Source organism: Lynx rufus, unplaced genomic scaffold, assembly GCF_022079265.1.
Source record: "Lynx rufus isolate CCGP_SWC_20201006 ecotype Redwood Valley unplaced genomic scaffold, mLynRuf1.p SCAF_2, whole genome shotgun sequence".
Classification (NCBI taxonomy): Eukaryota; Metazoa; Chordata; class Mammalia; order Carnivora; family Felidae; genus Lynx; species Lynx rufus.
The window spans coordinates 116,158,215-116,172,430 of NW_025814834.1; the positions used below are offsets into that span (position 1 = coordinate 116,158,215).

Sequence of the window (14,216 nt, forward strand, 5' to 3'; positions counted from 1 at the left end):
CCTCTGTTCTTTGAAAGACACTATTAAAAATAAAATAAAAAGGCCAGCCACAGCCTGGGAGAAATATTTCACAAAATATCTATCTGATAAAGGACTCCAAATACATAAAGAACTCAACAACAAAATAGGACAATCCAAGTTTTAAAATGGGGGAAAAAAGTTGAACTCTTCACCAGTAAAAATATAAGAATGGCCACTAAATACATGAAAATAAAGCTTTCATCATGAGTCTTTAGGCAAATGCAATTAAAACCAGACGGAGAGGGGTGCCTGGGTCGCTCAGTTGGTTGAGTGTCCGACTTCAGCTCAGGTCATGATCTCATGGTTCATGAGTTCGAGCCCCACGTCAGGCTCTGTGCTGACAGCTCAGAGCCTGGAGCCTGCTTCAGATTCTGTGTCTCCCTCTCTCTCTGCCCCTCCCCCACTCACACTCTGTCTCTCTCAAAAATAAATAACCATTAAAAAACAATTTAAAAAAAAAAAGTGGGAATGCAAGCTGGTGCAGCCACTCTGGAAACCAGTGTGGAGGTTCCTCAAAAAATTAAAAATAGAACTACCCTACGACCCAGCAATTGCACTACTAGGCATTTATCCAGGGGATACAGGTGTGCTGTTTCGAAGGGACACATGCACCCCCATGTTTATAGCAGCACTATCGACAATAGCCAAAGTATGGAAAGAGCCCAAATGTCCACTGATGGATGAATGGATAAAGAGAATGTGGTATATATATACAATGGAGTATTACTCAGCAATCAAAAAGAATGAAATCTTGCCATTTGAAACTACATGGATGGGACTGGAGGGTATTATGCTAAGTGAAATTAGTCAGAGAAAGACAAAAATCATATGACTTAACTCATATGACGACTTTTAAGAGACAAAACAGATGAACATAAGGGAAGGGAAACAAAAATAATATAAAAACAGGGAGGGGGACAAAACAGAAGAGACTCATAAATAGGGAGAACAAACTGAGGGTTACGGGAAGGGTTGTGGAGGGGGGTGGGCTAAATGGGTAAAGGACACTAAGAAATCTACTCCTGAAATCATTGTTGCACTATATGCTAACGAATTTGGATGTAAATTTAAAAAAATAAATAAAAATTAAAAAAAAATAAATACAGTATTAAAAAAACAAAAAGACGAAGATACCACTACAATGCCTAGAATTTTAAAAACCGATAATACCAAGCATTAGAGAGATTATAGAGCAACTGGAACTCTCCACTGCAAATGAGAATATGCAAAAATGGTACAGCCTCTTTGGAGAACAGTTTGACTATAAGGTTAAACTTTTACCATATGACCCTGCAATTCCACTTATAGCTACTCAAGAGAAATGAAAACATGTATCTACCTAAAGCCCTGTATATTAATGTTATTTCATGGCAGCTTTAATCATAATAGCCCCAAACTGGAAGCAACCCAAACGTGCATCAACAAGTCACTGGATAAACAAACTGCAATGAAGTTATCCAATTAAAAAGTAATTGCAATTAAAAGAAACAAACTACTGACATACACAACAACTATAAATCTTAAAAGCACTACACTAAATGAACAATGCCAGACACAAAAAGCTACTTATATGATCCTATTGATTTGACATCCTAGAAATGGCAAAATAGAGTAACAGAAAGATGATCAGTGGTCAACAGGGGTAGTGCTACAGGGAAAGGGCTAACTATAAAAGGTCACAAGAGAAGTTTCTGGGTGGTGAAAGTATTCTTCTATCTTGATTGTGACAGTGGTGATTATAAAACTATGTACATTTACCCAAACTCATGAAACTGGACATGTTAATGCAGGTAAATTGCGCTCAATAATGTTGATTTTCTTAAAAGGGACAATCAGTTTCACTCCTTTTCTAAAAGGGACAATCAGTTTCATTCCTTTTCTAAAGACTACAAAGGTTCTCAAGATCCCAGGTAATTCCCAAAAGGTCTCAACATCCATTGTGCTCTAATTTTAGGACCTGACCTTGATTTCTACTCTTTACATGCCTTATGACTGAATGGATAGCACCTCTGAAATACGAAACTCTAAACTGTGTACATGGCTCTGAGAATCCATAGACCAGGCCAACCTAGACTGTGTTCTGTACTACCATCACCAGCTAAATTACAGATGCAGTTGAACATTGTTTGATCCTTCTGAATTTTTCTGGCTTACTTGCTTGCTTTTCTCATCTCCTCACTAAAAAGAATTTACCACAAGTGTCCTGTAGCTCATTCCTATACAGGGAACAAATCTCAGTTTCAGAGACAGCAACTTGAGTCAGCAGTTCAGCTTGAAACATGTGTAGTCTATTTGTCAATGTCTAACAGAACCCACTGCACTTTCTACAAAGAATAATCAATTTCTCATTATATCAACACTCCCTAAATAATCAAAGGCAAATAAAGCATACCGCAATCAAGAGAAAAAGTAAGTAGATTGGGCTATCAACAGCAACTGGGTTTTGAGGAACAAGCAAAGGCACTCAGAAAAGGGGCGGGCACCCAGAACTCAAGGTGGGCTTTCCCACACATCTACAACAGGAACGGACTGGAAATGTAATAGAGCAGTTCATGGGAACTGTATTCAGAGTATAATTAGGACCTTGGGAAAAACCCACATTAATCATTCACACGGACATCTCCAAAGAAAATGAAAAAGAACAAGATGTGGAGAGAAGAGTAGGGCACTTGCAGGTTCTGATGTGGACAAACTCTGTATTACCAAAATGTTTCGGAAGACACCACCTTTTAAAATTAATCTTGGGGGCGCCTGGGTGGCGCAGTCGGTTAAGCGTCCGACTTCAGCCAGGTCACGATCTCGCGGTCCGGGAGTTCGAGCCCCGCGTCAGGCTCTGGGCTGATGGCTCAGAGCCTGGAGCCTGTTTCCGATTCTGTGTCTCCCTCTCTATCTGCCCCTCCCCCGTTCATGCTCTGTCTCTCTCTGTCAAAAAATAAATAAACATTGAAAAAAAAAAAAATTTTTAAATTAATCTTGCTCTACAGCTCAGCAGAGTCAATAGTAAGTGAGAGACTGCTAGTAGCAAAGAGATACAGCAACTAATAAAAGAACAAACAAAACCAACTCACACGTGTTTACAACCAGAATACAAATACAAATTTAAAACTGTCTGGAAATAAAATGGAATACACTTAAGCAGAAAGAGAAATCTTCTTCATTACTGTAGTTCACCTCCTGCAAAAAAAATCACAGTCAGTGTCTTTTATTTATGTGTGAACCCATCTTCCTGGTAGGCAAACTGACCTAGGTTGAGGTGATTGCATCTAGTGCTCTAGTATAAATCATAAATGATAAGCCTGGGGGAAACAAAAGCTAGATGTTTTGAGGACTGAGTTGGGCTGACACTCACCACAAACTTCTCACCATTCTGCTCCACATGTTTGTATGTGGGGACCGATATGGGCACAGCTTGCTTTTCTGTGTAATCATAAAATGATTGTCCCAACGAGTCTTCACTGGGATCTAGGTTATCTGCCTCATGTGGAGGCACAGACAACACTGTCAAGATCAATTCCTTCTCGCCTGCTCGGATCAGGTCCACCACCTGCTTGTGTGTCGCCCCCTCAACATTCACGCCGTTCCTAAGGGGAAAAAGGGAAAAAGACAATCCCATAAATAAGAAGGGTCCAAACACCTTGTATCTCCACCCTCCTACCCCACTCCAGTGTCATGCAGTATGAACCATAAAAACAAAATTAATTTGGCTCCAGAAAGGCTGTTTATATTTTTATAGATCATAATGTGAAGAACTGTTTGTAAACTCACAGCAGGGAGAACAAAATGGAAACGTTGGAGAGGACCTGACCCTCCAACCCAGAATCCCACACTTCGTTTCAAGAAAGCACACGGGAAAGAGGGCACAAAGCTTTCAAAGCTAATTTCCTCACCCTAACCAAGCATGTATACTATGCCGTCAAAGTAGCTTTTAACAATCCTGCCATTTGAACTGTACTTAATCCTTTTTAAACCTTCTGAAATTTCTGTTATCAGAAAGTTTTTACAAAATGTATTCCTTTAATTTGTAAAGACTCAAAAAGGATGACTTAAGATAATTTATATATGTGTATCTGATTTCACCCCATATCTTCAAATCATTCAACTTAACTTTCCTTTATACTGAGTTTCATCACCTTGAGAGTTAAATGGTATAGATATTCATACACACTAGTCTCGTTTTTAAAAAGGCAAGGGGATGGGGCGCCTAGGTGGCTCAGTTGGTTAAGTGTCCAACTCTTGATTTTGGCTCAGGTCATGATCTCACAGTTCATGAGATCAAGCCCCATGTCAGGTTCTGCGCTGACAGCATATAGCCTTCCTGGGGTTCTCTCTCCCTGTTTTTCTGCCCCTCCCCTGCTTTCACATACTCACTCTCTCAAAGTAAAAAAAAAAAAAAAAATTTTAATAAAAAAATTTTAAAAAGACAAGGAGATAACTAAATTTTCATTATCTTAACTAACTTCTTTGTCCTCCCAATCATGTCAATTAATCTCTCTTAGCATTCTATCTTCTTTCTGTGCTATCTCACTTAAAACTCTGTGTAACCAGTTCAAGATAAAAAAAAAAATGTACATCTAAAGTTATATAGGGGCGCCTGGGTGGCTCAGTCGGTTAAGCGTCCGACTTCGGCTCAGGTCATGATCTTGTGGTCTGTGGGCTCATGCCCTGCACCGGGCTCTGTGCTGACAGCTCAGAGCCTGGAGCCTGTTTCGGATTCTGTGTCTTCCTCTCTCTCTGACCCTCCCCCGTTCATGCTCTGTCTCTCTCTGTCTCAAAAATAAATAAACGTTAAATAAATAAATAAATAAATAAATAAATAAATAAAATAAAGTTATACAGTAAATCAACCTACTCATTCTCCTCCCTGTTTCACTGTACATAAAAAGGCTGCAACTAGGAAAAGTACAAGGTTTGGAAGAACAATAATTTTGTCAAAAAAGATGCTGAGTCTCACAAAACTCACTCAGCAAACTGAAGTACCTTCCCACAATGCTGACCCTGCCTGCCATCTCAGCGAAAACCACTAGGCAGCTAGCTGACCAAAGGTTCCCTCCATGGTTATCCCATGAGAGTTAGGAAACACACACACCTGGCCTTTAGTCAATTTGATAAAAGCTTATGTACCCTTTAGAGTTAAGCTCTTTTTCAGTTACAAACCATTAGGATTTTTCCTTCCTGAAAATGATGCTAAGTTTAGTAACAAGCCTTCCACAAATGTTTCAGTCACTGGAATTGTCTCTGTCAGACTCTGGTATCTGAAACATCCATTTACATAAACAGAAAAGGCAGGAGGTCATCCAGCTAAAGCTCTTTCCTTTTGGGTTAACAACCTAGTCAGTAAATCAGCACGCTAGACATTTCACAACCTAAAGTCTAACTTATACACACAAAAATTCAATAATTTTACAATTGGCTACCTGTAGAAGAAAATAAAAGCACCCTCACCACTGATTGGGAACTGGGGCTTCTAAAATTTGAATCAGGTCAAACTAGTAATCAGGAAAAAGTGATCAACTCTGATCACAGAACCAGATGGTAAAACAGAGAGAAAATAGGCATTGAAGCTAGATCTACATGGGTTCAAATCCTGACCCTGCCTTTAGTACTGGCACTGGTCTTAACTAAGTCATCTAATCTTTCTTAGCATTGATTTCTGCATCTGTAAAGTGGGGACGATAATAAGTCCCAAACAAGGTTATTGTGAGGATTGATGTAATGAAACATGTAACCTGCTGGGAACACCACCTGAACACTCGCATTAGAAGTACTGTGTAGATGCCCGTTACAAAGAAATTCTGGTTGAAGAAGAAATGGAAACTAAAGTTGGGGATTGCCAAAGGATTTCATCTAAATCTTAGCCTTATACAATCAAAAAGAATGAAATCTTGCCATTTGCAACTACGTGGATGGAACTGGAGGGTATTATGCTAAGTGAAATTAGTCAGAGAAAGACAAATATCATATGACTTCACTCATATAAGGACTTTAAGAAACAAAACAGATGAACATAAAGGAAGGGAAACAAAAATAATATAAAAACAGGAACGGGGACAAAACATAAGAGACTCTTAAATATGGAGACAAACACAGGGTTCCTGGAGGGGCTGTGGGAGGGCGGATGGGCTAAATGGGTAAGGGGCGTTCAGGAATCTACTCCTGAAATCACTGTTGCACTATATGCTAACTAATTTGGATATAAATTTTTTTTAATAAAATGATAAATAAATAGATAAAAATAAAATTAAATCTTAGCCTTATTAATAGTTCTGAGAAAATGTTTTGCTGGTAGAAGAAAAATAAAATTGAAAAAGCAAAAGTTAGAAATCAACAGAAAACTTCATTTACCCCTGTGAGTCTTAGCTTACTTATGAACAACCTTAATTTTTATTGTTGTTATTTTGTTTTTTAAGTTTATTTATTTGTTTTGAGAAAGAGGGAGAGTGTGCATGTATGGGGGAGGGGCAGAGAGAGAGGGAGGGAGAGAGGGAGAGACAGTCCCAAGCAGGTTCCGCACAGACAGCATGGAGCCTGATATGGGGCTCAAACTCACAAAGCAGGAGATCTTGACCTGGGCCAAAATCAAGAGTCAGACACTTAACCAACTGAGTCACCCAAGTGACTTAATTTTTTTAACAAAGTGGGAAAAACTCACATTTTAGAGGCCGAATAAAACATTTTAGATACTAAAACAAGATTTTTATGTTAGTAAAATCAATCTTATGAGATGCACATCTATGAAAAAACGTTTAACAGCTCTGCTCAAATCTTATTTTCAGCTCCCTCATTTTTTTTCTTTAAAGGATCTTTAACCTGGGGTATAGTTGTCAATAGACTTTGGGGGTTATATAGCATTATATAGACTATAGCATTTGTATGAAAAACTGTATTTGTGTGCATATATGCATTTTTTCCAGAGGAAAGGCTTCAAAAGGGACCAATGTGACCTCCAGAAAGGTTAAGAACTACTGTTCTCAACACACACTTCCTCCACCCATTGAGTTTTCGAGTTAGAATGCACTGTTCCCAGGGTCACTCGCAAAAGCAAGCCCAAAAGTCATCAAAGAAACTGAAGTAAGGCTTATTTCAGGAGCCAGAGAACTTGCCTATTTTCACTTCTTTATCAGAAAGACCAAGCTTCAAATTGGCTACCATCCCAAAAACCTCTTTAAAAATAAATTAAAAAATAAAGACAGGAACAAACTACCGGTCTCACATTCTAAACACACTTGCTGGAAACCAATTTGACAATAAATTTCATATATTGAAAAAAAATAAAAAAATAAATAAATAAACACACTTGCTAATGTTTATTTGGTTCAACTATAGAAAGAATGCTATACATTCTGCAATTTAATACAAGGCTGGAAATTCCTTCATTCTTCAGAGAATGAAATGAAGTTAGTAAAAAATGCTAGACAACTAATTTCAAAAAGGGCCCTCTGTCAAGAATTAAGAGAGCTTTACAATCATAAAAATGTTTACATGACATCCTCTTTTCCACTAGAATTCCTCTATAACTAAACTCAAATTAAGTGTGGCCCAATTTGGACAATTCTAAAGACATAAATAAATGCAAACAATAAATTCTGCAATAAAGGGAATTTATAGCAGTAGACTTCTGGTTCAAAGCATGGGTTTTAGAGTCAGACAGACTTGGGTTTGGTACCACTTGTACCATTTAACAGATGAGAAATTAGGTAAGTTATTCAATTTCACTAAACCTCAGTTTCCTAATTCATAAAATGGCACTAATAATACCTATAGCTAACAGAGTGAGAACCAAAATGGGATAAAGCCTTAGAACATGGTAACCATTCGGTAAATGATAGCTATTGATTGGGGCGCCTGGGTGGCTCAGTTGGTTAAGTGTCCAACTTCAGCTGAGGTCATGATCTCATCGTCCGAGAGTTCAAGCCCCGCATCGGGCTCCATGCTGATAGCTCAGAGCCTGGAGCCTGATTCAGATTCTGTGTCTCCCTCTTTCTCTGGCCCTCCCCATTCATGCTCCGTCTCAAAAAAATAAACATTAAAAAAAAATAAAAAATAAATAAATGATAGCTATTTATATGATAGTATTTGTGTCAGTTGGGTAAACAGGTTAGTAGCATGTTAGCCTCCTGATGACACAACCCTTTCCACCGCCAATTTCCCTCGCCTTTCTTCTTCTTGTCTTTATAACATGATCTATGGGCACCTGCATGGTTCAGTGGTAGAGTGTCTGACTTTGGCACAGGTCATGATCTAGCAGTTCTTGAGTTCAAGCCCTGCATCAGGTTCGCTGCTGTCAGCACAGAGCTTGCTGTATCAGAGAGATCCTCTGTCTCCCTCTCTCTCTGCCCCTGCCCTGCTTGAGCTCTCTAAAAAATAAACAAACATTAAAAAAAAAAACTATTATAGCATAATTCAGCTGGAATTCATTTGAAAATAAATGACTCAGTTCTCAACCTATGCTGATGGGGATCACAAGAAGGGTATCATTTTCGTAAGACCACTGCATCAGAGAACCACCTAGTGCTACACCATGCAGAAATAACTCTGCCCAATAGGATCTTACTCATGTATGTTCTTCCAGAAAGAAAGGGAATGGCTTAAACACACTATCAAAACATTTTCATCAGATAATGATTAAACAAATACAGCTAAATGTTAATTATAAAATCTAGGTGGCACAAATGCAGAGGTATGCACTGTTCATTTCCTTCAACTTTTCTGTATGTCTGAAATTTTTCATAATAGGTGAGGAAACAAAAGGCTACCAAAAATCTCCCAACAATCCAAATAAGACCAAATTTTGTTTTCTTAGGTAACTAGGTGATACCCAAAATTTCCTTTGTGTTTTCAGCACTATAAAGATATACCTAATAATTTTATTTTTTTATGTTTTTTTTATTTTATTTTTGAGAGAGACAGAGCACAAGTGGGGGAGGGGCAGAGTGAGAGAGAGAGAGAGAGAGAGAGAGAGAGAGAGAGAGAGACAAAAATCCAAAGCAGGCTCCAGGCTCCAAGCTGTCAGCAAAGAGCCCAACATGGGGCTCAAACTCACAAACTGTGAGATCATGACCTGAGTTGAAGTCGGTGCTTAACCAACAGAACCACCCAGGCGCCCCAATTACACAAAGGTTTTTAAACAACCTCCCTATTTTCTCTACAATATATCTTCTAGGAAACTGGGTGAAGGCTCACAAGTTGGAGAAAAACAGACTCTTGACACATGAGATGAGGGACACTGCTTTGACTTTTCACTGCTTAATTGCCCAGTTAGTGGGTACAGCAATACTAGACACTTAGACTATAAAAGCAAGGAACTATTCTACTGAAATCTGAGTATCTGTCCTTTCTAATTTTGCAGTTCAGTCATTTGGCTTAGATTGGCTACTTTTCTTTCTTCCTTTTCTTTTTTAAATTTATTTATTTATTTTGAGAGAGACAGAGAAAGAGAGCAGGAAAGGGGGGGGAGGGAGAGAGAGAGAGAGAGAGAGAGAGAGAGAGAGAGAGAGAGAGAAAGAATCCCAAGCAGTCTCAGTGCTGTCAGTGCAGAGCTGGATGCAGGGCTCACAACTGTGAGATCATGACCTGAGTCAAAGTCAAGTCAGATGCTTCACTGACTGGACCACCCAGGCGCCCATCTTTTTTTTCTTTCTTTCTTTCTTTTTCTTTTTTTATGAGCAAGCTCCAATGTGGGGCTGGAACTTATAACCCTGTGATCATGAGTCACATGCTCCACCAACTGAGCCAGCCAGGCATCCCAGATTGGCCCCTTTTCGTCGAACTCTGCCTTCTTACTATCTTACTTAGGCAAACAATCAAGCCAGAAAATATTTTTATTGACTAATAATCTTAACACTCATGCTGTACTTTGCCTTTAAACTCTTGAGATAAGAGATTCAAACATGCATAAGCCATGAACATAGCCACAGGAAGTGTAGCTTGGATATGTCTACACAAAATTACTTTTCTGGACGACTAAACACCAAGAAATTTTTGGAATTCTGTTTCAGAAATAATAACATTTTCATCTTACATTTTATTGTAATTTATTTATCCTAATTTATTGATAAGAAAAGAGAAGTATAATTAGAGAAAAGTAAATGATCAAAGGCTTCTAAAATGTTTGAGCCTTGGGGCACCTGGGTGGCTCAGTAGGTTAAGCATCCGACTTTGGCTCAGGTCATGATCTCGCGCTCCATGGGTTCCAGCCCCGCGTCGGGCTCTGTGCTGACAGCTCAGAGCCTGGAGCCTACTTCGGATTCTGTGTCTCCCTCTCTCTCTGGCCCTCCCCCGTTCATGCTCTGTCTCTCTCTGTCTCAAAAATAAATAAACGTTAAAAAAATAATAAAATAAATACATAAATAAAATGTTTGAGCCTTTTCTGTTTTCTTTTTTATTTCAGAGAGAGAAAGAATGCGAGCTGGGGAGAGGAGCAAAGAGGGAGAGAGAGAGAATCTTAAGCAGGAGCCCAATGTGGGGCTTGATCCACGAACCTGGGATCGTGACTTAAGCAGAAATCAAGAGTCAGATGCTCAACTGACTGAGCCACCCAAATGCCCCGAGCTTTTTCTAACTGTAAATCTTGTCAACAACTTAAAAAGTGCAAAATTATCATCGCAATTACTTTTAATGTTAACTTACATGGAAAATGAGATGATGACTATGTAAATAGGTAAAAATGCTTTTGAAAGTAATTTCACTGGTAATATGCACTAAAGTTATAAAAATGTTCACATTTTTTTCAACTAAAATGGCATTATGAAAATTTATCCTAAGGAAAACATCAAAACAAGAGCTCCAAGAGGGAAAGAACTTCACCGTGGCATGTAGACCACTCTCAAGTCTATGTTGAAAGAAAAAATGAAGTAACCCTAAACAAAGAAAAAGGTTGTTTCCAAATTTGTTCTTATAAAAAGTCAACAATAGAGGGATGAATGATTAAGAAAATTAAAGCACAAATTGAATATAAAACAGTTATTTAAAATTGTACATATGAAGAAAATAATCTGGAAACATGTTTGACCTGATGTTAAAAAGTGGATTATAAAACGCAACTTCTAAAAGGTAACATAGGGGCGCCTGGGTGGCTCAGTCGGTTGAGCGTCCAACTTCAGCTCAGGTCACGATCTCCCGGTTTGTGAGTTCGAGCCCCGCGTCAGGCTCTGGGCTGATGGCTTGGAGCCTGCTTCCGATTCTGTGTCTCCCTCTCTCTCTCTGCCCCTCCCCCATTCATGTTCAGTCTCCCTCTCTCTCAAAAATAAATAAACATTAAAAAAATTTAAAAAATAAAATAAAACAAATAAAATAAAAGGTAACATAGAAGAAAATCTAGGGTATGGCAAAGAGATTTTAATACAACAATAAAAACATGATCTATGAAAGAAAAAATTGCTAGGCTGACCTTTACTAAAATTAAAAACTTTTGGGGCATCTGGGTGGCTCAGGCAGTTAAGTGTCTGACTTTCGCTCAGGTCATGATCTCATCGTTCACAAGTTTGAGCCCCATGTCAGGCTCTATGCTGACAGCTCAGAGCCTGGAACCTGCTTCAGATTCTGTCTCCCTCTCTCTCTCTGCCCTCCCCGACTCGCACTCTGTCTCTCTCTCTTTCTCTCTCAAAAATAAATATTAAAAACAATTAAAACTTTTGTTCTGTGAAAAATACTGCTAAGAGACTGAAAAACAAGCCACAGCATGGAAAAAAATATATGGAAAATGCATATCTGAAAAAGGACTCATATCCAAAATACAGAAAGAACTCTTAACAACAAAAAAAACAACCCTAATAAAAATTGGGCAAAAGATATGAACAGAAACCTCACCAAAGAAGATACACATAGGGCAAGTAAGAGTATGAAAAGTTGGGGCGCCTTAACTCTTTTATATACAACAGTCGGTAGAGCATACGACTCTTGATCTCTGGGTTGTGAGTTCAAGCCCCACACTGGGTGAAGAGATTACTTAAGAAAAAAAAAAAACTTTAAAAAATATGAAAAATTCATCATTAGTGAATTGCAAATCAAAACAAGGTACCACTACACACCTATGTGAATAACTAAAATCCAAAAAACTAATGATACAAAATGCTGGTGAGGATGTGATACAAGAGCAACTCATGTTTGGTGAGAATGCAAAACAGTATGGGCACTCTGGAAGACATACTGACCAGATTCTTAAAAAGCTAAACATAGTGTTAACCATAAGATCCAGCATTCACACTACCAGGTGTTCACCCAACTGAGTTGAAAGCTTATATTTACACAAAAAAACTGATGAGTGTTTTTACCAGCTTTATTCATAATTGCCAAAAACTGAAAGCAACCAAGATATCTTTTATAAGGGAATGGATAAAAAAACTGTGGTACATGTAGACAATGGAATATTATTCAGCTATAAAATGAAATGAGCTATCAAGTCACAGAAAGACATGGTGTGGGAGGACAGATCTTAAATGCATATTGCTAAGGGAAAGAAGCCAATCTGAAAAGGCTATATACTTTTAGTAATTATTTAATTGTATATATATATATGTATACACACACACACACACACACACACACACACACACACACACACACACATATATATGACTCCAATTATATGACATTCTGGAAAACCCAAGATCAGTATGTTGCCAAGGGCTTAGAGGGAGGGGAAGGATGAATAAGTGCAGGGGATTTTCAGGGCAGTAAAACTATTTTGTATGACACTGTAACAGCACATGACATTATGCATTTGTCAAAAACTATGGAACTTTACAACACAAAGAGTAAACCTTACTGTATGCATTTTTTTTTTTTTTTGCAGAAATCAACTAATAGGGTGGGAGAATCCCAAACTGTGACAAGAGAATCTAACTGTATTTCAAATAGATTTCAAACAACCTCACCGAAGGGGATAGGTAATGAATGAATTCTGTAAGATAAAGACAAAAAAGGGACTGCACATTAAGTACTACACTCTAGTCAATACAACTGCTTCCCAGGGTTAACAATTGCTATCCATATATACTGGAGTTGAGCAATTAAGTAAATGAACGGTGAATGTGGGGAGCCAAACTTCTTATTGTTGAAGTGGAAATGTACAGATCTGCAAGAGGAGGGTAACAAAAGATCCATATGGAAATGGAGTAAAGCTAGAGACATCGATAAGAACTCATGTTTAACTTAATATAAAGATGATTACATATAGAAATATTTATAGACACGTGTATACACAAGAGTTAATGTACACACACTTTTTTTTTTTTTTTTTTTGCTTTCAGCTGGGAGGAAAAAAGAAGCTACATCCAGTAGCAACGACAACACCTATCACCCTGCTCTTGGTTTCTAACACCATCCCCCAATAAAAAGAACTAGGACTCCTTGGAGAAATGGTTGATTCAGGACTGAGGCAAGAAATACACAAGATGAGCTCAGAGCTCATCTTCTGTAATAACAGAGAGTAAAGAAACAGTAAAGTAAAGTAAAGTAGTACTCAAAAACAAAACAAAAAACGCTGCACATTAATGGGGGTATGGCAGGGTATGGCAAAAGTGTAAAAGAGCCAACTGAAAGAGCTATCCACGGTCAAAGCTGGAACAATTAGAAGGACAAAATAGAGCAGCACTGGATTATATAATCCATATTATATAAAATAAGTATCCAGGAGCCCATAATGATATAAATGACTGAATAAATTAATACATGGGGGAGAACAGACATCCTTCTCCTATGCAGAAGAATTCTAAATAAATTATATAGATACTATACTATAAAGGAGGGAAGCATCACCCCCCCTCAAGTGTAGACTGCACATAGTGTGACTCCTATCCAAAGGGTACAGTAGAGGAGGGAAATGAGAATAACCTTACAATGAGAATAACGTTACAGTATAGAAACCTGACAAACACAATTTTGGCCAGATGATCAATATCACAAATCATAATGATAGTATGTACTCTTAATGTGAACTGATGAAAAATGGCACTTTACCTCTGTAATATTCTTCACCCAGAAACCAAAACCCCAGTCTAATCTTGGAAAAAGGAAAGGAAAGGAAAGGAAAGGAAAGGAAAGGAAAGGAAAGGAAAGGAAAGGAAAGGAAAGGAAAGGAAAGGAAAGGAAAGGAAAGGAAATTCAGGCAAATTCCAACAGTCAGGCATCCTATAATATACCTCACCAATACTCCTCAAAACTGTCAAGGTCATCAGAAACAGAAAACAGAAATTGTT

The 14,216-nt window shown here is 38.2% G+C and overlaps 1 protein-coding gene across 1 annotated transcript in view; it reads right to left on the reverse strand.

The window, feature by feature from the left end:
• Positions 1-14,216, reverse strand: part of SNX27 (sorting nexin 27) — a 69,424-nt gene that overhangs the window by 38,497 nt on the left and 16,711 nt on the right. Inside the window, exon 2 of the mRNA XM_047085468.1 lies at positions 3,371-3,602. Within this exon, the coding sequence (XP_046941424.1) occupies positions 3,371-3,602 (232 nt within the window). The remainder of the gene's footprint in view (positions 1-3,370; positions 3,603-14,216) is intronic.